The sequence below is a fragment of the Elephas maximus genome, chromosome 4, assembly GCF_024166365.1.
Source record: "Elephas maximus indicus isolate mEleMax1 chromosome 4, mEleMax1 primary haplotype, whole genome shotgun sequence".
In the NCBI taxonomy this organism is placed as follows: Eukaryota; Metazoa; Chordata; class Mammalia; order Proboscidea; family Elephantidae; genus Elephas; species Elephas maximus.
Window position 1 is genome coordinate 66,741,059 of NC_064822.1, and position 26,297 is coordinate 66,767,355.

General features: G+C 35.9%; 1 protein-coding gene across 3 annotated transcripts in view; it reads left to right on the forward strand.

The window, feature by feature from the left end:
* Positions 1-23,600, forward strand: part of LOC126075151 (secretory phospholipase A2 receptor-like) — a 96,350-nt gene extending 72,750 nt beyond the window's left edge. For all 3 annotated transcript variants that reach the window (XM_049882405.1, XM_049882404.1, XM_049882403.1), the window contains 5 exons: positions 9,460-9,608; positions 11,714-11,845; positions 17,247-17,401; positions 18,366-18,478; positions 20,873-23,600. In XM_049882405.1, the coding sequence (XP_049738362.1) occupies positions 9,460-9,608; positions 11,714-11,845; positions 17,247-17,401; positions 18,366-18,478; positions 20,873-21,056 (733 nt within the window). In that variant the 3' untranslated portion in view covers positions 21,057-23,600. The remainder of the gene's footprint in view (positions 1-9,459; positions 9,609-11,713; positions 11,846-17,246; positions 17,402-18,365; positions 18,479-20,872) is intronic.
* Positions 23,601-26,297: the final 2,697 nt, after the last annotated feature.

The following is a 26,297-nucleotide window of genomic DNA, read 5'->3' on the forward strand; positions in this document are numbered from 1 at the left end:
AGCAGTGGTAGCCGAGCACCATTTAGTTGCGCTTGACTCAGGCTGGTGGAGGCTATGATAGTTGTGGTCCATTAGTCCCTTCGGACTAATCTTTATCTTTGTGTCTTTGTTTTTCTTCATTCTCCCTTGCTCCAGATGGTGTGGGACCAATGGAGTATCTTAGATGGCCGCTCATAAGCTTTTAAGACCCCAGATGCTACTCACCAAAGTAGAATGTAGAACATTTTCTTTATAAACTGTTATGCCAATTAAGCTGGATGTTCCCCATGTGTGGGACTTTATTTATTTAAATGTATTTGTTGTGCTTTAGATGAATATGGAAACCCTGGTGGCATAGTGGTAAAGTGCTACAGCTGCTAACCAATGGGTCGGCAGTTCAAATCCTCCAGGTGCTCCTTGGAAACTCTATGGGACGGTTCTACTCTGTCCCATAGGGTCGCTATGAGTAGGAATCGACTCGACAGCACTGGATTTGGTTTTTGGTTGGTTAGGTGAAAGTTTACAAATCAAGTCAGTCTCTCATACAAAAGCCATACCCACCCCGCCATGCACTCCCAGCTGCTCTCCCCTTAATGAGACAGCACATTCCTCCTCACTATCCTGTATTCCCTGTGTCCGTTCAACCAGCTCCTGTTCCCCTCCTCCTTCTCATCTCTCCACTAGTTAGGATTCACCAGCATAGTCTTACGTGTCTACTTGAGCCACAAAGTTCACTCCTTGCCAGCATCATTGTCTATTTTATAGCCCAGGCCAATCCCTGTCTGTAGAGTTGGTTAGGAATGGTTCCAATCTTAGGCTATCAAAGGGCCTGGGGACTATGACCATCAGGGTCTCTCTAGTCTCAGTCAGACCATTAAGCCTGTTTTTTTTTTTTTTTTTTTAAATGAGAATTTAAGATCTGCATCCCACTGTTCTCTTGCTCCATCAGGGATTCTCTGTTGTGTTCCCTGTCAGGGTAATGATCAGTGGTAGCCAGGCACCATCTAGTTCTTCGGGTCTCAGGATGATGCAGTCTCTGGTTTATGTGGCCCTTTCTGTCTCTTTGGGCTCATATTTACCTCGTGTCTTTGGTGTTCTTCATTCTCCTTTGCTCCAAGTAGGTTGAGACCAATTTATGTATCTTAGATGGCTGCTTGCTAGCATTTAAGACCCCAGATGCCTCTCACCAAAGTGGAATGCAGACCGTTTCCTTAATACATTTTGTTATGCCAATTGAACTAGATATCCCCTGAAACCATTGTCCTCAGACCCCTGTCCCTGCTACTCTGGCCTTAGAAGCTTGTGGCTGTACTGAGGAAATGTTTTTGCTTTTGGTTTAGTCCAGTTGTACTGACTATCCCTGTGGTATGTGTTGCCCTTCCCTTCCCCTAAAATTTTTTTTGTCTACTGTCTAGTTAGCGCATATCCCTCTCCCTCCCTTCCCACCCTCGTAACCATCAAAGGATATTTTCTTCTGTGTTTAAACTTTATCTGGAGTTCTTATAATAGTGGTCTCATACAATATTTGTCCTTTTGCAATTGACTAATTTCACTCAGCATAATGGCTTCCAGATTCCTCCATGTTATGAGATGTTTCACAGATTCATTGTTGTTCTTAATCATTGCATAGTATTCCATTGTGTGAATATACCATAATTTATTTATCTATTCATCTGTTGATGGGCACCTTGGTTGCTTCCAACTTTTTGCTATTGTAGACAACATGCAATGAACATAGGTGTGCATATATCTGTTCGTGTGAAGGCTCTTATTTCTTTAGGGTATATTCCAAGGAGTAGAATTGCTAGGCCGTATGGTAGTTCTATTTCTAGCTTTTTAAGGATGCACAAATTGATTTCCACAGTGGCTATACCCTTTTACATTCCCACCAGCAGTGTGTAAATATTCCAGTCCCTCCACAGCCTCTCCAACATTTATTATTTTGTGTTTTTTGGATTAATGCCAGCCTTGTTGGGGTGAGATGGAATCTCATTGTAGTTTTGATTTGCATTTCTCTAACAGTGAATTATCGTGAGCATTTCCTCATGTATCTGTTAGCAGGCTGAATATTTTCTTTGGTCAAGTGCCTGATCATATCCTTTGCACATTTTTTAATTGGATTGTCTTTTTGTTGTTGAGTTTCTGCAGTATTAAATAGATTTTAGAGATCAGATGCTGATGGGATTTGTCATAGCCAAAAACTTCTTCCCAGTTTGTAGGTAATCTTTTTACTCTTTGGTGAAGTCTTTTGATGAACATAAGTGTTTGATTTTTAGGAGCTCCTGGTTATCTAGGTTCCCTTCTGGTGTTTGTGCATTGTTAGTAATGTTTCGTATCCTGTTTATGCCATGTATTAGGGCTCCTAGTGTTGTCCCTATTTTTTCTTCCTTGATCTTTATCATTTTAGATTTTATATTTAGGTCTTTGATCTATTTTGAGTTAGTTTTTGTACATGGTGTGAGGTATGGGTCTTGTTTCATTTTTTTTGCAGATAGATATCCAGTTACGCCAGCACCATTTGTTAAAGAGACTGTCTTTTCACCCATTTAACTGACTTTGGGCCTTTGTCAAATATCACCTGCTCAGATCTGGATGGCTTTGTCTGGATTCTCAATTCTGTTCTATTGGTCTATGTATCTGTTGTTGTACCATTACCAGGCTGTTTTGACTACTGTGGCAGTATAATATGTTCTAAAATTAGGTGGTGTGCGGCCTCCCTCTTTGTTCTTCTTTTTCAGTAATGCTTTACTTACCCGGGGCCTCTTCCCCTTCTATATGAAGTTGGTGATTTGTTTTTCCATCTCGTTAAAAATTGTCACTGGCATTTGGATCAGGATTGCATTGTATCTGTAGATCGCTTTGAGTAGAATAGGCATTTTAGAATGTTGGGTCTTCCTATCCACAAGCAAGGTATTTTTTCCACTTATGTAGGTCTCTTTTGTTTTCTTGCAGCAGTGTCTTATAGTTTTCTTTGTATAGGTCTTTTACATCTCTAGTTAGATTTATTCCTAAGTGTTTTATCTTCTTAGGGACTACCTTAAATGGTATTGACTTGGTGATTTCCTCTCCGGCATTCTCTTTGTTGGTGTTGAGGAATACCACTGATTCATGTATGTTTATCTTGTATCCTGATAGACTGCTAAACTCTTCTATCAGTTTTAGTAGTTTTCATGAGGATTCTTTAGATTTTTCTCTGTAAGATTATGTCATCTGCAAACAGAGATACCTTTACTTCCTCTTTGCCAGTTTGGGTGCCTTTTATTTCATTATCTAGCCTAATAGCTCTGGCTAGGACCTCCAGCACAATAAGAGTGGTGATAAAGGACACCCTTGTCTGGTTCCTGTTCTCAGGGGGAATGCTTTCAGTCTCTCTCTGTTTAGGATGAAGTTTGCAGATAACAAATATTTTTAATAATTTTGTGATAAATGGAGCATTTAATTGTTTCACCTGACTTATTTATAAGGGGTTAAAAACTGGTTTAAAATATAAACAGGCTTAAAACTATCCCACCTTCTGGTTAAAATAATAATAACAAAAACTCTATAGATAAATGAATAGAATAGAATTCAATACTGTTGAATTTCCCAGGTCTCAAAGGCTAGATAAACTACTATGGAAAAGAACAAATGGAGTTTTTACTTCTCTAGAAATTATAGTATCTAATCCAATAGCAGTGATCCTCTTGATAAATTTGTATTTGCTCACCACATTTTTAATTAACTTGGGTGACTGTGCTGTTGGCAGCATAGGCATTCTACAGAAGCCACCAGCAACAAGTGCTCATTTATGCTTTAGAAATGTTCTGTAAAATCTTACTCAGGTTATTTTTTCTTATGCTCTCTATGTCACTTCTTTATTCTCAAGGGCAACAGATTATTCCCTCCTATGTCTGTTTTCTCCTCCCCTGACCAGTTCCTTTTCCTCATTACAAGTAGAGATAGGTCTCTTTCACACACTGCTATGTCCTCAAAAAGTACTTGTTATTAGTTTTGTATTGATACCTATTTCTTTTTTGACCTTTTAGATTTGTGCACAGTGACAAGAGTTTCTGATATTTTAACTGCAATTTAGATTCTGCTTCTGACCAAGATGAAGCAACATGTGAAACAACTAAAAAAAAAAAAAAAAGACTATAAATAGTAGGTAATACAAAAGAACCAAATGTACTGCCGTCAAGTCGATTCCAACTCAGCAATCCTATATGACAAAGTAGAACTTCCCCATAGAGGTTCCAAGGAACACATGGCAGATTTGAGCTGCTGACCTCTTGGTTAACAGCCATAGCACTTAACCACTCCGCCACCAGGGTTTCCAATAGGTAATAAGTATTATGTAATAATATAACATATATAACATATACACCTTCGTCTCACTTATTGAATACTTCGTTATCCAACATTTCACATTTACGACAATAGTGAAAAATCTATTATCTTACTATTTTGTGCATTAACAATGTACATCTGGCAGTAACAAACACTGAGGTGCAAGGTGAAAGTAATGCTGGCTGTGATGGTTAACGTTACATGTCAGCTTGCACTGGGCCATGAGCCTCTGTGGTTTGGCAGTTAAGTAATGATGCAATCTGCCAGTTATTATTAATGATGTAAAATGGCAGCTATGTAACAATGTAATCTGGCAGTGATCTGATGTGGTCACCTTCCGTTTTCACGTATTGCCAATTTCACATAACGACCCGGTCTTTGGAACCTAACTATGTCAAAAAGTGGGGAGGGCGTACATGCATATATATACAAAAATAGCTTTCAAGAATACTGGACCTCAGGCAGTGAATGATAATGATCTCTGAGACTCTGAGATAAAAATAAAGTGTTCCTTACTAGTGATCACCAACTTACTGACTTGAAAAAGTTTCCAGGTTATAGTACGGGGTTTGGAAGCCCATACAGAACCCATCTCAGCAGTCTCCAGGGGTTGAGAAGACTTAATCTAGAGAATGGGTAAGCCAAGTGTGGTAGAGTTGACAGGGCAGAGTACTGGAAAGCAGAGAGCTGCTTTTAATATTCATATTTATTAATAATATCCCTGATGCATCTCTTCATGTGCTTATTACTCATTTATATATGTTTTTTGGTGAAATATCTAATTGCACACTTTATCATTTATTTAATTATGTTCCTTGTCTTCTTATTATCTTTTTGTTGAGTTGTAAATGTTTTTTATATAATCTGAATATAAGCCTCCCACTAAGAATAAAATTTGCAAATATTTTTTCCCAATCTGTGGTTTGTACTAACTGGCATTTATGAAATACTTCACCCAACATCTGCAGAATTCACATTCCTCTCAAATGCACACAGAACACTTACCAAGATAGATTATACTCTGGGCCATAAGGCAGGAGAAGTCTTAATAGATGTAAAACTATTCAAGTAATAAAAAGTATTGTTTGATCACAATGGAAATAAACTAGAAATCAATAACTGAAATCTACCTATGAAATTATCAAGTATTTGGAAACTAAATAACACACTTCTAAATACTTCATGGGTCAAAGAAGAAAGCAAAAACAAAAAAATATACAAAGTATTTGGAATGAATGAAAGTGCAACATACACAAATTTGCAATCAATAACAAGAAAACAACTCAAAAAGTCAGAATATTTGAATAGACACTTCACCAAGCAGATGTATGAAAGGCAAATAAGCACATGAAAAGATGCTTGTTATCATTGGTTATTTGGGGGATGAAAATTACAACCAAAATGAGATGCTAGCACACAAGTATTAGAATGCTTGAACTTAAAAAGACTGATCACACTAAGTGTTGACAAGAATGTGTAGCTATCGGGACTTTCACATGCTGTTGATGGGAATGGAAAATAGTATAACCACTTTGGAAAACAACTTTATTTATAGATTCAAACAAATCCCACCAAGCTATTTCATAGGTATGACAAAGTGATTCTAAGTCTATATGGAAAGGCAAAAAAATGGTCAACAAAATGTTGAAGAACAAAGTTGAAGGACTCACACTTCCTAATTTCAGGACTTACAATCAAGACGGTTTAGTATTGGTAAAACAACAGACACATAGGTCAGTGGAGCAGAACAGAAGTCCCAGAAATAGACCCATGTTATTACAGCCAACTGATTTTTGACAAAGGCAATTTAATAGAGAAAGGATATTATTGTTAAAGAAATGGTGCTGGAAGAATTAGATGTTCATATGCAAAAAAAAAAAAAAAAAAAAAGATGGTAGACCCACCAGATCTTAAAACTTTCACAAAACTTAAAAGGATCATAGACCTAAATGTTAACTCAAAGGTAACAAACGTCTAGAAGAAAACATAGAATAAACTGTACATAACCTTGATTCAGTGATAGTTTTTAGATAAATCACCAAAAGCATGACCCATGAAAGAAAAGCAAACAAAAAAAGATTGGTTGGACTTATTTAAATTAAAAACTCTTTTTCTGTGAAAGACACTTTTAAGAAAATGATAAGACAAACCACAAACTGGAAAAAAGATTTATGAAACACATATCTGATTAAAGGCTTGTTTTTAGCCAAAATATACAAGAACTCTTAAAACACAACAATGAAAACACAACCCAATAAAATAGTAGGCAAAAGATCTGAATAGACACCTCACCAAAGAAGATATACAGATAGAAAATTGCCATATTAAAAGATGTTCAACATGATATGCCATTAAAGAAACACGGATTAAAACAACAATGAGATAACAGTAGATACACAGTATAATGCCAAACCCCCCCAAACTGACAATACCAATTTCTGGTAAGGATAGGGAGCAATAGGAACATTGCTGGCAGGAATGCAAAATGATATAACCACTTTGGAAGACAGTTTTGCAGTTCTTACAAAGCTAAACATAGTCTATCATGTGATTCAGGAATCACACTCCTAGGGATTTACCCAACTGAATGGAAAACATATACATGCAAAGAAACCTGCGCCTGAATCTTTATAGTAGTTTTATTCATAATTTTACAAAACTGGAAGCAATCAAAAAGTCCTTTAATAGGCAAATGGATAACTCTGGTACAGCCATACAATGTAATAGCATTCAGTGATTTAAAAAAAAAAAAAAGTGATCAAGCCAAGGGTACGGAGAAATCTCACATGGATCCTGCTAAGTGAAAGAAGCCAGTCTGAGAAGGCTCTATATGATTCCATTAACATGACTTTCTGGATAAGGCAAGACTATAGACGTGGCAAGCACATCAGTGGTTTCCAGGGTTTGGATGTGGGATAGGGTTGAATAGGTGAAGCACAGGGCATCTTTTAGAGTTGTGAAAATGTCTTGCATGACACCGTAATGATGGATACGCGACATTATGTCGTTGTCAAAATCCATAAAACTTTAAGACAGAAAGAGTGAGCTTTAATGTATACAAATTAAAAACAATCATTTTGGAGGCTAGGGAATCCCAGGATGGAATGCAGAATGTGGCAAAATGATCTAACCGTGTTACAAATGTATGACATGACCTCATTTGAAGGGGTTGAGGAAACACTTCCTGACATAAGCAACTTTGAAAATGGAACCTGTAAGACTAAACACTAGATGGACTTTACATAAACACTGCACTCTAGTAGATAAAGTAGTTTCCCACATAGAATGGGTTATATAATTATGAAACCACTATAAATGTGTACTGGAATTAAACAATGAAGTAAATGGATAGTGAATGATACCAGCCACCTTTCTAACTGTTGCAGTAAGAGGTTAAAGACACGCAAGAGAAGAGACTAGAAAGATCCAGGTAGTAATGCATTAGAGTTGGAGACATTAGTATAAATCCATGTTTAGCTTAATATCTATAAAATCTATACAAGCGATTAAATACAGAAATATTTATAAATATGTGTGTATTATGCATGGGTTAGTATAAAAAAAATACACACATATATTTCCTTACTCTGTCATTTGAGAAAGCCTAGAAGCAAAGACACCCATGTAGCAATGCTCACACTTAGCTCCAAGATCTTGGTTTCAAGTACCTTTCTCCACAATGAACCAGGGCTCTTTGGAGAAATGGCTGATTTAGGGACTGTGGTAGCAAATACATAATAAGAGCCTGGGGCATATTTTTATGCAAAAAAGTAAGGAAATGCTAACAAAACAAAACAAAGACAAGCAAACAAATAAATGAACAAAAAGAAAATACACTGTACAGGGTAGATGTCAAAGAGGTACAGGAGTCAACTGAAAGAGCTCCCAATGGCCAAAATTGGAACAATTTAAGCAACCAATTATATACAGTAGCACTGGATTATGGGACATGGTTCAGTGGTAGAATTTTCCCCTTCCATGTGGGAGACCTGGGTTCAATTCTGGTCAATGCACCTCAAGCCCAACCAACATCCATTTGCCAGGGGATGTTTAAATGTTGCTCTGAAACTGAAAAAGTCTTAGCAGAGCTTCCAGACAAAGATGGGCTAGCAAGAAAGGCCTGGTAACCTACTTCTGAAAAATCAACCAGTGAAAACCCTGTGCATCACAATGGTCTGATCTTCTTGTGTATGGGGTTGCCATGCAACTTGATGGCAGCTAACAATAACAACCACAGTATTGTGTTATAATCTGAAGTATAAAATAAATTTCCATATGCTTGTTTTTTTTTTCTGGTTTTTGTACTGATATAAATAATTGAATAAATAAATGGGACAGTAGACAAATCTGTGCAGAGTTACTCTGCCCTCAAGGAGGTGGAATATAATACCTCACTTCTTAAATTTTGGCTGTACATATTGACTTCCTTTAAAAGAGTACATTATGGAAGAGGGGGAAAAATTTTACAGTAGATAAGCCTGACAAACACTATCTCAGCCAAGGGATCAAGGTTAACTTCAATAATGATAAATCATGTTAGTAGTAGGCACCCTTGATAATGATGTGATAAGAATGGAACTTTATCTTTCTGGTATTCTCCCAAAAACCCATAACTCAAATATAATCATGAGAAAAACAGTAGAATATCCCAGGTCAGGAACAGTCTACAAAATACCTGAGTAATACTCCTGAAAACTGCCAAGGTAAACAAAGCAAAGGAAAGTTTGAGAAACTGTCACAGCCAAGAGTATTGGAGACAGCAAGACTAAACATATTATGGTTTTCTGAGATGGGATCCTTGAATAGAAAGCTGTTATTAGGTAACAACTAAGGACATATGAATAAAATACAGACTTTTTAAAATAATAATGTATGAATATTATTTCATTTATTTTGGAAAATATGCTATACTAATGTGAGATGTTAATAAGGGAAACCGGGTGTGTGGTATATGGGAACTCTGTACTATTTTCACAGTATTTCTGCAAATTTAAAAGTATTCTAAAAGAAAGGATTTCTTAAAAAAAAATTAAGTTCACTTCTTCAACCATATCCTCTGTGGTTCTACAGCTATAGGCTTTGATTCAACACCCCAGTTTGTAGACACTAACTTTGCTTTTTGCCTTGTGATGTCTCTCTTTCCATCTCATTCAGTGATGGTTTATTTTGTTTATGGGATGGTTGGACAGATGCAAAACACAGAGCAACTGATGATGCAGAAGCCCAGGAAACACCCTTATCGCTGCCAGCACAAGTGGACATGCAAAGGTCGGGATCCACAAATCCCCCAGTTAAGGCTGCAGGTTAGCTGCCTAAAATTTTCTGTAAGGATTTTTAGTCCTAGCTTTTCAGTAAGAATTTATAAGTAATGTTGGTTGAACCAGAGTTTATTCATAAAGGTTGTTACATTTTTTGAAAGAACATATTTACGTAGATGGTACATACTAGACTGTGCACTCATCTCTGTAAGCCTTTTATACCCAGGCCTATTCTTGGCACATAGTACTATGTTTATAAATATTGTTAAATTAAATGTAATGGAGCTAATTTGACTTGACTCCAGTTGAAGATTACAAAAGTGTTGTAGTACTTGTTTTATTAAAGGAACATGCATAAAGATTAGCATCTGTGTTTTGTTTCAGGAATCTATATAAATATACTTTCATTTCAAATAACATTTGAGAAGATGGTTACAAGAGTCAGTCTTGCTTATCTATCTACTCTAGACACTCATTTTTACTTTCATTCACTTATTTTGGTACTAGTTATATTTTTCCTTTCTAGGGTTCAATTCCATTGTGTATTACTCATATAATTCAGTTAATACGTAAGCGAATGTAAGGTTTTAACTAACCAGTATGATCAACTAATATCCATGCAGTCACTTGTATGAATTGTAGATTTGTAACAAAGATGTTAACATAAAGAAGAATTATTTAATAAATAGTAAATGAAGCATATTGACCTCTTAGAATCAGTGGAGTCCTGGTGGCACATCGGAAGAGCTACCGCTGCAAACCAAAAGGTTGGCAGTTCACATTCACCAGCTGCTGCTTGGAAACTCTATGGGGCGGTTCTACTTTGTCCTACAAGGTCGTTAGGAGTTGCAATTGACTCGACGGCCCCAAGTTTGGCTTTTTGGTTATTCAGAATCAATAGATCCAATTTTTAAAAAATAACACGCGCACATCACAAGGTAATTTAAATAGAGATTGTGGATTCCTTCCTCCCAGTTTGAGTCAGTGTGGAAAAAAAGACAGCGTGTACCCTCAGAATTTTCCATTTTGGTTTATAGTGCATTTTCAAGTTTATTTTAAACATCTCAAGGTTTCAAGAGAGACAAATTAATCCTTGCAGATTACCCTGAGTGTCCAAAGTGGCACCAGACTACTCTGAAACTGACCAGAGCTGCTCTAGTTATACTCGTGGCCACAGTGACAGGATTAATGATTTGGGGTGATTAAATTCAAAGCAAATGTTCGTATATAGAGATTAACATATTTCTTTTGGTGTTTACTTTTATTTCTTTAACTTCTTTAAATTTCTTTTTCACTCTGATTTTTTTTCATTATTATTTCAATTGTTTAACATTAAAAGATTCAGTCAATGATTACATTAAGAATTAGTAGTTTTTCCTTGCACACAGGAGGCAAGAGGCTTGTTAATTTTTAAGGTCTATTCTATTCATAATTTTCACTAACTGGTAAATAGTGTGGGTTTGGCAGTCACAACTTTATAACCTAAAAGTTTCATATTTTTGTGAAAGCATTTAGTTTCAAGAAAGTTGATTCGATCATTTTAATACAACTTTTGATCATTAGAAGTACCTGGTAGTTGATATTTTAAAGTTTTACATAATGTATCTGCTGCTGGAAAATACAAGTCCAAATTAAATTTAATATTTATTCCTAAAATGAATTCTCTTTCTTTATAAGTTATGGAGAATTATATTTGTTATTGTTTCTATTTTTCTATTTTATGTTAGGAAGTGTGATAAACAGTTTATATATATTTAAGTCGTACAACAATCTTGTACATTTGTTAGGCATTTCTGCCTTTTGTATATGTGGGAACTGAGAAGCAGAGAAGCTAATAGTTAAGATCACAGAATTCTAATCTGCCAGGCTAAACACATGAAAATTAAAATGCATTTTAATTTTATTTACTTTGTTTATATTGTTCATTTTGACTTACTTTTTCTCAAGAGGAAATCTCCTGGGTCTCTATGTTTATTTGTCCTTTGTCAAATTAGAGAGGTGAAATGCTGTGTACAACCTTCTACTTGACCAGTAGTTTATGTATTCTCTTGTGTTGTCAATTGAATGAATGGCTAAATCTTTTAAAAGGTACAAACTGGTATTAGTAACAACATAATTAGCGTTACTACTTTTCTTCATTTTTTTCTTAGTAAGCCATCTGAGAAGATATTCTTTCAGTGATAACTGCAATGAGGAAGTGTTTGGTATTGAACATGGAAGCAAATACCGCAATTGTACACATATTCCTCCCAGGAAATACCAGGACAATACAAACTCCACAGGTATGGTTTTATATTATTACATTTTGCAGGAGATTTTATTTCAATTCTTACCTATAATTCTGGGTTCTTTTAATCTGTTTAAATCTGCTTAGACTGTGTTTGGCACCCTTAGTGGTTGCTAGTTGTCATCTAGTTGACTCATGGTGTCCCTAAGTGTACTAGGGTAGAACTGTGCTCCGTAGGATTTTTAATGGCTTATTTTTCAGAAGTAAGTCACCAGGTCTTTCTTCCAAGTTACTTCTGGCAGGACTGGAACCTCCAAATTTCCATTAGCAGTGAAATGTGTTATTCATCTGCACCACTGAAGGACTCCTTGCTAAAACTCTTCTTAAATACAGCTGTCTCCAATAGCCAACTTGCCACTATTTCAAGATTTGTAATTTCCTTGCTAGGTAACCACAAAAATACCTGAAAAGCTCTTCTCATTTTTGAAATTCCAAATTTATTAACTTAATATATTAGGAATGTCCTAAGTGCTTAGGTCATGGGTGAGATGACACAGAATTTAAGAAAAATTCCCTGCCCGCAGGAATCTCATGGTCAATGTGTGAGACAGTCAACAGATTCAAATGGCTCTGCCCTGTGCAGCGTCATCTGATAAAACTGTTTTCTGGCAGGAGCCTAGGGTAGCTTCTTGCTTTGGAACTTCAGTATTTCTAAAAGTAAAAGAAGTATAGGGGATGGAGTGTGGGTATAGGATGATGCGTTAATAGTTACTTGATTCCATATTCCCGAAATATCAATTTTTTTGAATGAAAAGTAATTTAGATAGGACATATTATACCAAACCCACAAATGTATAAAGGATTAGAATGTAATTTTCACATGAATACTTAAAATGAAACAGATTTTTCAGGAAATTGTGCCTGGGAAATAAGTTTATTCTCTTCTGCTGTTGGAGAAGATTTGGTGGACTGTGAGATGCGTTGGCCTAGATTGGTTTTGTTCATATGATTGCCTTTTACCCTACCACCCAATGCTGTACCCATTTTTATCTGCATAGATGTCACTTTGTATGCTACAGTGATTGCTGTTTTTGTAGTTATTATTATAAAATGCGACTAAAACGTTTAAATCATTTCTAAAAAATAACAATGTTGCCGAAAGATTGAATTGTAAGGCATTTGAAGATCAACGTGAGTCAAGATGAAAGAAATCACTAATTACTAATTTAGTCAGGCTGCATGAAGCTCGTCCAATTCATTCTGCACATTGAGGCCAGTAGACTCCAAAACGCAAATCAGTGGCCAGAGCACCCCCTTGCTTATAACTCTTCAATGACCTTCCGTGGTCCTTAGAATAATCTATGTTCTCTTACATGATCTACAAGACCCTTTGAACTTTAATTTCCTGCAATAGCAGCCTCATTTTTCCTAACTCAGCTCTCTCCTTTGTATTGTATTCTTCAGTTAAACTCATCTTTATAGTTAATAAAATGGAGCACATTCGCTCAGCTTTGAGTGTTTATTCATGCTGATCCTGCTCTTTTGAATATTTACATCTCATTGCATTTCCCTATCTTCTGAACGCTTCCAGCATGCATGCATATTTGAGAATTGGAAGGGTTCAAAGGATAGGTAAGTGCAATTAGATGTACATATTCATGTGTAGTCTGAAATACACATATATATATTTATGTATATGTATATTTCAGACTACACACCCTTTTTTTTCCACGTAGCAAAGTGTCGAAGGCCTCTTTAAGTTAAAATTGATCTGCATCCTCTTTTGAAATGGAAACACATGATTTCATTGAATGACTATACCATAATTTAATTCCCAATTTATATGAAAATTAATTATTTTAATTTTTTTTGCCTTTATGTATCAAAATGGAGCCCTGGTGGTACAGTAGTGAAAAGTCCAGCAGCTAAGTGAAAGGTCAGCAGCTCGACTCCATCAACCTCTCCTTAGCAACCCTGTGGGGTGGTTCTACTCTGTCCTATGGGGTCGCTATGAGTTGGAATTGACTCGATGACATCGAGTTTGGACTGATATCAAAATAATTCTGATAAATTTACTTGGCATGAATTTTTGACAATGTTCTATGATTCCTTAACGTTGGATTGCTGCCAAAAGTTTTGAATGTTTTAAATTTTGATTCATGTTATCAAACTGTTCTACCACATAGCTGTATGTAGATGTTCTTTTTTCCCCACAGCGGAATTATACTTTTTAAATATTTGCTAATATAACATGGTAAAAATTACATATTAGATATATCATTGGTATATTGTATTACTAGGGAGATTAAATATAAAACCATTTATTTATTGAATATTTGTATTTCTTCTTCTGAACACTGTCTCACCATCATACTTGCTCCATTTTGTTATATGATGGTGTTTATTTTTTATTTACTCATAAGTACTCATTGTACAATAAGCAGACTCATCCTTTCTTAAGTTACGTCTATCATCTACGTATGAAATCTATCGACAATGATAATTTGTACAATGTAAATACTATGAATTATATTAAAATATAGTATTTCTGGTCTGTATGTTGTTTGGATAATTAATAAATGTGTTCTATTTAGGATTGATGTTTATAAGGTAGTCTATATACTAAAATATATGCAAACCACAACTAATATACATAGATGTATGATGGGTTTAATAATTTACAAACAATATAATTATATAAAATATATTTCCACGTTAAATTTTTAATAATTAAATTAAAAAATCCACATTAATTTTTATACCATTCCTGTAAAGCAGAAAGAGGGTGATCCAGACAGGGAACAGGGGTATAGAAAAAAGTGCATAACTTGCCCTGATCATAGGAAAAAGTGAACTGTCGGCTTAAGGCTTTATTCTTCATATCACGTCTCTTAAACAAGTCTTGAATAGGTCAGTATTTCCCCCACTGAGAACATTACTATGTTATTCTCTGTGTATGTATTTTTCTGGGCTTATCTAAACACTTGGAGGCCTTCCTTCAATGTTGGTCACAGCACTGTGGCACTCAAGAAGTATTTGTTGAATATTTCTATTATATCCTTGGCATATCAACAATGGTCTCCAATACTCTAAATAAGTGCATTTTTCGATGCAATAATTTCTTTTCATTTTACTGCACTGATAAAGGCCTAAGGAGCCCTGGTGGCTTGGCTGCTAACCAAAAGTCAGCGGTTGGAAGCCACCAGCTGTTCTGTGGGAGAAACATGTGGCAGTCTGCTTCCGTAAAGATTACAGCCTTGGAAACTTTATGGTGGCATATCTACTCTGTCCAACAGAGTCGCTATGAGTCAGAATCAACTCTACAGCAATGAGTTTGGATAAAGGCCTGAGTTTCTTTATTGCTGTGGTATGTGACTTTCAGGCAAATGAGGAAATTGTGAAGTAAATAATTCTTGCCCTATTTTAGAGGTCAGATGGTACCACAGCAAATGGCATATCAAGGTAAACTTCTGGATAAGCATGCGAGCCTTAAAGTCGTTTAATTCTGTCGATAACTTATGATACCAAATTTCAGCAAACCCAAAGAATACGGTTGCTCTTACAAAAATTTGACCGCATCTGTGGCCTGAGGTGTATTGAGCATTTTTTCTCGCCAAGGCAATTAAAACACAGTTCATTAACACACTACTTCGATGCCCACACTAATTGTCTTTACTTTAAAAATAAAATGCCCCAGGAAGAGGTTTTCGGAGAATCAGGTATTTTGCTAATTCAAAAGTGAAACGTTTTCTGTTGTATTTCCTCAGATATTATGCTTCCTCATACACTCAAAGATTCTCCTAGGCTTTAACGTTAATAACTAACTTTTGAATACAGTGTTTTATAGTTTACATTTTCACGTACATTTTGTTTAATATAAAGATATCAACTAACTTTTATCAAATTCTCTGATGATTTAAAAAAATATTATGCAATATTTGTATGTACAAAAATTTAAAAAGAATATAATACTTGAGTACCCACTACTTAGTTATAAAAAATTATTAGTTCAGCCAAAGTGTTTTTGTAGCCGTTTCTGAACATAGGTTTCTTTTAGTACATATTTTAAGTTTTTCTTTTTTGTAGAGAAAAGTCTGATGGTCATTGAGGCCATAGATATTGGGATCACAGTGAATAATTAGTTTAAAAAAGTTATTTATAAAGTACAGGAAAAAAATACCTTCTACAGTGTAAACCTCTTGCCATCGGAGTCGATTCCAACTCATAGATGACCCTATAGGACAGAGTAGAACTGCACCATACAGTTTCCAAGGAGCACCTGGTGGATTCAAACTGCCGACCTTTTGGTTAACAGCTGTAGCTCTCAACCACTATACCACCAGGGTAAAGTGACTTTGAAAAGCATGTTTTTTCCTCAGTGGTTTTTCTCCTGGTGTCTTTTAGTCTCTGTTTTCAAAGATAGCCCTTACTTCCTTAGATCTTTAAACTGTTCAAAACCTACCTGATGATTCCTCTTAGAATTTTTTGAGGCGGTTCCCTGCTGTAAAGAAGAAACTTCCATTTATTGTATTTATTAAAAACAGACTCCTCTGTTTAGGTGGATTTTGAGCGCTAAAATTGTCACACTCAAACTTCACCCTCTGGTCATTGCAAAATCAAAAACAAAACAAAGACAACCAATAAGCTAGTTATTTCAGTTCATCCTGTGGTTGCTCCTAACAAACAAACAATTGCTGTGGTGTCGATTCTGATACCTGGTGACTCCACGAGTAGAACTGTAATCCAGACGGTTTTCAGTGGCTGAGTTTTTGGAAGTAGATTGCCATGCTTTCCTTCTGAGGTGCCTCTGGGTAGACTTGCACCTTCAATCATTTGGTTACTAGCTTAGTGCCTTAAGCCCTACATCCTGACAAAGAGCATCTGACAACCACAACAGGAGCCAGATTTCTGAGATTGCTGAGAATTTACTGTTTTAGTTCTTTAAAAGCCCACCACTTTTTCTCTCTTATATAGTCAACCTAAATGTATTAATTAATGTTATTATTATTTTAGGCTTTTTTATGCCCCACCACTTATTTATTTATTTATTTTTACCACTTATTAGTTATACAACCCTGAGTAAGCTAACTAACCTTTACTTTAGTTTCCTTATTTATACTTAGCTTTATTTAACATTAACATCAATATCTTTATTTACAAAATCAGGGAAATGAAGTTAATAATTTTATATATCTTGTAAGTTTCCTGTGTGGAAAAACATTTAATGTATTTATGTGCATAAAGAATTCAGGAAATGATTACACAAAGTACTCAATAAATAATAACCATGAGTAGTTTTGGCATTTATCACTTCTAAAAATTATTCCTCAGTGGAGGGGGAGCTCATTTCTTAAAAGTGGGGCAAATTTACTTTTAAGGAAATCGTTTACAAAATTAGCTGTAAGACTTATTTTTTATATTGAAACATTTTTCTCATTCCTATTTTTCCATTTCAGTAAACCCTAAGCTAAACATATGTCCCAATGACTGGCTACAGAAAAATGGCAAATGCTATAAATTTTTCAAAAACTTTGAATCATGGATCAATAGCCAAGAATCCTGTTTAGTAAAGAAATCACATCTCTTGATGATCCAAGACAAGGCTGAACTGGTGAGATCTCATTTGTCTTGAAAATTACCCCTTTCAATATAAAAAAGTTATATTTTATTATAAAAGAATTATAGCGCTGATAATTACAACCATTTATTGAATTCCTACCATATGCCAAACACTGTGCTAGGCATTTTACAAATGTTATTGTATACTTTAGTGCTCACGATAACCTTATGAGGTAGGTAAACCAAACCAAGCCCATTGCCGTCAAGTCTATTCCGACTCATAACGACCCTATAGGACAGAGCAGAACTGCCCCGTAGTGTTTCCAAGGTGCCGCTGGTGGATGTGAACTGCTGATCATTTGGTTGGTAGCCTGAGCCCTTAATCATTGCACCGTTTCCAGACGAGGAATCTGCAGACCTTGACAGGTTGCATACCTTGCCTATTTCATTCTACAAGTAAATGGCAAAATTGGGGTCACTAACATCACTGCCTGCCATCCTTTCATGTAATCTCTTGGAGAGAATGATAGGAGCTTTTTGAGGTACCCATCCAAAGTATTACTAATTTCTGGCAACACCCCTAGTGACTTGGGTAGGGAAGACGAGACACTTTGGTTTCGGTGTAGCTTCACTGTAGGCAGCAGTTTTCTTCAGGGCTGCATATTGCTAGAGAGAAACAATTCATGGATAATTGTTGCTCCCTTGGACAGGCTTACTCACTTTCAGTTTTTGCTTCACATTCCCCTTGCACTCCTTCCTCCGTTGCTGTTTATATCACCAGCCCATGATTTCCATTAATCAGCTCCTGTCTTCACATAATGTATGTAAGAGTCACGTACTTAGAAAACCTTCCTACTTTGATTTCCTGCCCTGAATACGCAGAAAACCTCTTCAGTCTTAAGCTCTTCCTGACTAGGAAGATAAGAATCAAGATCTTTTAAAATCTGTACTAAAATCAGAAGAGGATATTTTAATAGGTTTAACCCAGTTAATGTCCTCTGGATCCCCTTTCACAGGATTTCATACAGAGTAATAGACAAGATGGAATTTACTTTTGGATTGGATTGAACATTGCATACCCACCAAAGACATGGACCTGGCTAGATGGCAATCCATTAAATCTACAGTTGTGAGTGTTTGGGGTTTGAATAACACTTGGGACTACCTGAAACTCCAGGTAGCCAATTGGTTCCTTAGGTGAAAATCTTTCATCTTTGGTAATGCAAGAATGATCAGGAATTTGCCTTAGAGAAACAGAGACTCCTGAGCTAATTTCTTTTTATATTTGGGTTTTCATTTAGTTTCCCTATAATGCCAGGGATATAAATGGAAAATTGTGGCCAATATAAAATTCTTTAAATCTGGATTCTTATGCAGTGTTCTCGAAGGTTTGTAGAATAATCCTTATTTTGATTAGTAGAAGGGCTTCAATGACTGGAAAATATTAAAGGAGAAGTTACAAATAATACAATGGCCAATTTTTACTGTTTTTAATTTCTGTCTCCCTAATAAACGATATCTGTATCTACCTTTCTGGTTAAAATCCATGGGTAGAGAGGGCTGAAGTCATGCATAAATTCCCCAAAACATAGGCAGAAAGTTCAGGGACTTCAGAGGGAGTCCTTCTCCTCTCAGATCAAGGTTTCTGCTGTCATCCAAAGTTAATCGGACTTCCTGAAAAATTAGAATGTTGAGTTGTCTCGAAAAGAGATGTGAAATTGAGATGACTAGGAAGGTTATGTGTCCTGAATGATAGCAGTGGGCCCATAGGCTTGCTGAAGGATAGTAAAAAATGCCCCGAAACAGAAAGCCGCTCAAGAAGTGAATATTCTAAACCCGCTGCAGTCAAGTTGATTCCAACTCATGGTGACACCATGTATTAGAGAGTAGAACTACTCCATAGGGTTTTTATGGCTGTATTCTTTATGGAAACAGATTGCCATCAGGTCTTTCCTTTCATTAGTGCTGCATGGGTTTGAACTGCCAACTTTTGGGTTAGTAGTCAAACTGTTTGTGCTACCCAGGGACCAAGATGAACATTCTATCCTGAGACTACGTAGAATATATCTCTCTTTAAAATCTGTACTCTACACCCACCCATGATGTCTTTATACATCACATATACTAAAATTAATTCTAAAATTTTAGTTTTATTTCTAATAGAACTCCTTTATCATATTGTTAAGTGGCCTTCTGACAACCCACACACAAACTTGCTTAGAATGATTAATTTACTGAACTGTTTATCCCTCTATCTATCTATCTATCTATCTATCTATCTATCTATCTATCTATCTATCTATCTATCTATCTATCTATCTATCTATCTATCTATCTATCTATCTATCTATCTATCTATCTATCTATCTATCTATCTATCTATCTATCTATCTATCTATCTATCTATCTATCTATCTATCTATCTATCTATCTATCTATCTATCTATCTATCTATCTATCTATCTATCTATCTATCTATCTATCTATCTATCTATCTATCTATCTATCTATCTATCATCTATCATCTATCATCTATCATCTCTCTCTCTATCATCTATCTATCTATTTATATTTGAGATGGTATAATTGCTTTGTGGCTTATTTGTCTAAGTTAGGAAAATTTGTTTTAAACAGCATGGAAAAATAGAATTAGAAGGAAGTTTCCTCCTTTCTGTGTTGAGAATGAGGGTTTTGGGTACACCCACATATACACGCACCCACAGAAACTCTTATTATGGTGTCCCTGTAAGTTGAAAAAAGAGAAGTCTTCTCTTCTACCCCTCATTCTCACTCTGACATTAACTTCCCCACTTCAGCCCTGTCTGGGAGTTACTGTTACCATCTTAGCAGATGTATCCTTTCTTTGAAACCTTTGTAGAATCAAGGGGGTTTAACACAGAAAAACTGCGAAGGAAGTTTCTTAAACTGTGTGACATTTGAGATTTGGGTCTGGGAGAAGTAAATGTTAATACTTTGATTTACTTCTTAGAGAAATTTTGTTTACTATTTTTTGAAAACCATATATTTTTGAGTGCATCAATTTTCCTAGATTTTAAAATGATGAATACTGATACTGTCTGCTTAAAACTTAGTATCATGCAATTGCTGCAGATACTCAAAAAGCTTGAATCAGGAATATTTAAAGTTACAATATAAATTTTTCCCCTAAAATGGCTGAATTGTTTTTTGAGATTTTTATTTTTCATACAATCATGTGGAATTTGGAAACCACTGTCACATATTCATGTTCTTATTAATGTCAAGGCACTATTTCAAGGTATTAATGACTACTTTTGGTTAAGGAGCCATTTAAAGTAATTTCTTCAATTTAAGGAAGACACCATTTTTTAATGTAGATTTTTTGTTCCAGTATTACAAAGTCTTAGGTCTCTGGCTTGGAGGGTATACCCTTCCCAAGAAGAGAGAAGATCCACAAAATATATACTGTTGTATTTTTGGCAGAGAATCTGGGAAAGAGTCCTATGCTTTTATGAAATTTATTAACATGTTGTCTTCTTTACAGATTTCAAGTCACAGGCCAGGGTGAAGAGAACGCTTGCACTCGCATAACAAAGAAGGGCATTTTTTTTTTTCTGAAAAGTGTTCAACTCCAACTTACTGGATTTGTCAAGAAGTCATTTCTTCATCCACAGAGGATAACCTCTGAGTTGATCACTGGTATTCTTCCCATTACAAAAAGTTCATAAATATTTTTATTTATAAGTTCTCTTTATGTTTCTGCAGTGGATACTGATGGTGATAATCATGATAATGGTGCAGACCGGTGCCACTATGAATCTAGGAAACCAGCCTCAACTGAGCTGTTAGCTCTACCTAGTCACTCACAGTGTACTTCCATAATTACCTCTCCTTGTTGATAGTGACTATTTCAGACAGAATCTACACTTCTTTCTTCTCCATACTTCAGTACCTACACCTTTTCTTAACCATTAGCAGAGGATCTTGTCTTTTACTTTAAGAAAAAGTAGAAGCCATCAGAGGATAAATTCCTGAATTTTCTACCACCAAGTCTACACTTTCTCCTGCATCTTACTTACTGTTTTCCTTTCCTTCTATTACAAATAAAGGGGGTACCCCTATCCTTTCTGAATAAACTCTCCAAATCTGTAATCAGGATTGCATCCTTTTTTATTTTCTCAAGGATAATACTTTCTTGATTATCTCCTCTCTAATCTGTTTCTTCCTGTGCTTCATCTTCTATCAGCAGTTAGCAATGTTCGACTTGACCTCAGCTGAGACACACACACCCCCACACCCACAAAGGCTTTCCATTGACCACATTTAGCTTCTAGTTTCTACTCAATTTCTTATACACATTTTTTTAAGTCAAACTTCCTAAAAATTGAAAATTGCTTATACTTATTATTATTTTTTTTTACTTTCTACCTCCCAATCCAAGTTCCTTTGAAATCTGGCTTCTGCTTTTTCTACTTGAACTCTAAAATGTTCTCAGCAAAGTCACCAATGAGTTCCTTCTGGCCAAATACAGTGGAGACTTTCTGAGTTTTAACTTGACCTGTCAGCATGGTTCCTTAGTATTGCCCTATCCTTTCTTTTGGAAATGTTCTCTTACCTTAGCATTTCTGCAATATGTTCTCTTGATCTATGTGCCTTTCCAGCCACTTCTCCTCAGTCTTTGGTGCAGTCTCTGCTTACTTTTTGAATCCCTCAAACACTGATATTCCCCAGAGTTTTGCCTGGGTTTTCTCTCATACACAATTCTTGGGTGACCTCATCTGTTCCATGCCTTCAATTACCATGAATTTATCAATAACTTCCGAACCCATGTTTCCAGCCCAGACCTTATTATAGCTGATTGCACATTGGGCATGTCTATTTGGACACCTTAAGGTCCCTCAAACTTCACAAGTTAAATATTAACCTCATTAACTCAGAGAACAGCTGCAACATGCCCACACTAGTCCAAGCCAGAGTCCTTGGTATCAACCATGACTTACTCCTTTTCTTCACTCTCAATTTTCAAACACTCATTTATTTCCTGTCAATTTTGCCTCGTAAGTATTTCTGGAATGTATCTACATATCTTCATACTGACCCTATCACCTTGGATTGCTATAACAGTCTTTTTGTCTGCCTCTACTTTTGTTCCTCCAAATCCATTTTCTATATCTTGGTCATTGTGACCCTCTAAATCTCAAATTGGATATCATTACTCACAATGTCATTTCCACAGCAGTTTCCCAATGCTTCAACCCTTTATCCTTCCTTACCAGACCCTTGCTGTCTTGGTGCCTCTTAATTTCTCCCCCCACCTCCATGCTTGTACTTATGATGCAGCCTCATTAAACGTTTTTCATTTTTCTAGACATGTCATACTTTCTCTTGCCTCTAATCTATAATATACAATTATGTATTGCTTGCCTTAGTTTAACAAACATTCCTGCCACTCCTACTTATCTTTATAACTCTTACTTGTTTTTCAGGTCACCAGTTAAATGCCGTTTTAGGGAAAATACTCCCATGACCAATCTCCACTTGTCATGGATTGAATTATGTCCCCAACCCCAAAATGTGTGTATTAACTTGGTTAGGCCATGATTCCCAGTATTCTGTGGTTGCCTTCCATTTTGTGATTGTAATTTTATGTTAAAGAGGATTAGGGTGGGATTGTAACACCATCTTTACCCAGGTGACATCCCTGATCCAAAGTAAAGGGAGTTTCCCTGGGGTGTGGCCTGCACCACCTTTTATCTCTCAAAAAATAAAAGGAAAGGAAAGCAAGCAGAGTGTTGGGGACCTCATACCATCAAGAAAGCAGCGCCAGGAACTGAGCACATCCTTTGGACCCAGGGTCCCTGTGCCTGAGAAGCTCCTTGACCACGGGAAGATTGAGGGCAAAGACTTTCTCCCAGAGCTGACAGAGAAAGCCTTCAAGCTGATGCCTTGAATTTGGACTTTTAGCCTACTTTACTGTGAGGAAATAAATTTCTCTTTGTTAAAGCCATCCACTTGTGGTATTTCTGTTATGGCAGCACTAGATGACTAAGACACCACTCCAGACTAAATTAGGTGAATTTATGGTGTATTTTCAGAACTTCCTATTCTTACTTATTTCTAACATTTTGCTCATTATTTTTGCTTATTGTTTGTTTAACTTGTATTTCTGAATGCACTGTAACCTCTCTAAGGTCAATAATGTTCATCAGCATATGAGACATAATGTCTGATGCATAATTCAGGATAAATAAAATTTGTTGCATTATTGAGTACATTTATAAGATGTTTTGTGATTTTCCCAAAGTTAGTTATGCAGAGATTTGTCTAATCTGGATAATCTTAATCTGCGTGTAGAGAAATAAACCAGTGTGTGTATGTATGTGTATATACATATGTATTTTTTATTTTTTAGTAAAGGCACAAGTTTCTTTTTAGCCCAGCAAGATTTGAAACAGAGAGAGGCTGGATTAATGTTTGTTGATTAAATGTAAATTTTCCAATGGTAAATTTATTTGTAAGTCCTTTGATCCACTGAGAATAAAATTAAAAGATCATACATGAATTAAAGAAAGAAAGAAAAAAAAACATTTGTTTCAAATCCACATGTATGAACAGAAAGAATTATAGCTTTCAGGGGATGAAATACAAAACCTTAAACATATGTTTAAAAAATTATGTACAAAGAACATATAACTATGTTTAAAGTACAATGAATAAGAAAAATATGTACTATTAATGTGGACATTTGAAAGATGTAGAAAAAACAATATGGGAGGAAGTTACAACTAAAGGGAAAGGAGTGAAAAAATGATGGAAGATTAAGAGATATGAATATCTCTTTAATATTCAGAGCCAAGTTATCAATGCTCTTTGAAACATTGAATTTGATTTAAACATTTAAATAATTAAGAATTAAAAAAAATCAAACAGTTTGGATGCATTTCTTTCTTTTTTTAATTCACAGATTACTTTTGAAATAATATGTCTCATTAAATTCTAGAATTTGTGTACACATAAAGACATATCTTACCTCTGACCCTCTGATATGGGAATTCTAAAAAGTACTGTGAATTTAATTAGCTATGTCTAAAAATTCTAATAAGAATCAAACTTTGTCTTTTTTGTTTGCTTTATATATATGCATATATACGTATGTTTGCTATATATATGTATATATGCATGTGTATATATGTTAGATTGTCTTGTTTACAACAACTAAAGTTATTTTTGGACCACCCAGTATTCCAAATCAATTTTTAAAAATTACATAGTTATCCCAGTTGGTGGGAGGGAAGTATATTAAATAACGTAAACTTGAAAGACTTCTGGTGAAAAATACTTAAGAATAAATGGGACAGTTAAAATTTATTTCATTTCAAGGGTTCCTATCCTTAATCTTTAGACTTCTTTTGAAATTTGTTTGTGTTTGTATTTTTGTGTATGTTTGAAATTGGGGAAAAATTACTGCTTCATTAGATAAGGGCTTTGATGGGACCAGTTATGACTTCTCACTTACACTCCTGTTTCAGGTTCATACTAACCGCCCCACCCTGGCCGCTGCCACCAAGAAAGGGAACGTGGCTTACATTAGAGTTCTTGCCCCTGAAATTATGTTTATTATCTCACTTCCTGTTCCCATTGCTTCCTAGCCACTGTTTTCATTTTTGGAAAATTTTTATATACATGAACTATTTTCCACCTCTCTGATACATTTCCAAAAGAGACCTATATTGGGTACTTGTTACGGATGGAATTGTGTCCCCCAGAAATGTGTGTCAACTTGGCTAGACCATGATTCCCAGTATTGTGTGGTTGTCTACCATTTTGTCATCTGATGTGATTTTCCTATGTGTTGTAAATTCTACCTCTATGATGTTAACGAGATGGGATTAATGGCAGGTATGTTAATGAGGCAGGACTCAATCTATAGGATTAAGTTGCATTTTGAGGTGGGAAAGAAAGAAGAGAGCAGAGAGGAGAGGGACCTCATACCACCAAGAATGAAGAACCAGGAGGAGATCTCATCCTTTAGAACAAATGTCCCTGCTCTGAGAAGCTCCTATACCAGGGAAAGATTGATGACAAGGATCTTACCCCAGTGCCAATAGAGAGAGAAAGGTTTCCCCTGGAGCTGGCACCCTGAATTCAGACTTCTGGCCTCCTAGGCTGTGAGAAAATAAATTTCTCTTTATTGAAGTTATCCACTTGTGGTACTTCTGTTATAGCAGCACTAGATAACTAAGATAGTAGTACAGAAGACTGGAAATAAGAAAACATACCGCTCCCAACTCTCTTCTCTCTGACATTATGTTAATGTGTTATTGAATGCTGCCCTGCAAAATATTGATGTGCTGATTTGTTGATCAGTAAGATGAGCATGCTTGAACTCCTTGACTAAGGGGCACAAGCTCTCCCTACTGGTCTTCATTACTGTTCTATAGGCTCCCTTTAAGCCGCCACCATGATTTTCCCACTGATTTTTTATTATTATTATTATTCCAGCTAATAGTTTGACTATTTTCCAAAAGACAAACTTGATATTATTTTAATAAAGTACACACTGGGTGTCTTTTAGTCATCTAGTGCTGCCATAACAGAAATACCACAAGTGGATGGATTTCACAAAGAGAAATTTATCCTCTCACAGTCTAGTAGGTTACAAGTCCAAATTCAGGGCGTTGGCTGCAGGGGAAAGCTTTCTCTCTTTGTAGGCTCTGAAGGAAGGTCTTTGTCATCAATCTTACCCTGCCCAAGAAGCTTCTCAGACTTCCAAAGGATGCACTGCTCCTAGTGCAGCTTTCTTGGTAGTATGAGGTCCCCAACTCTCTCTTGCTTCCCCTTCCTGTTATCTCTTGAGAGACAAAAGGTGATGCAGGATGCACCCCAGGGAAACTCTACCTTGGCTCAGGAAGGTGACCTGAGAAAGGGTGGTGTGACAATTCCACCCTAATCCTTTCTACATAAAATTA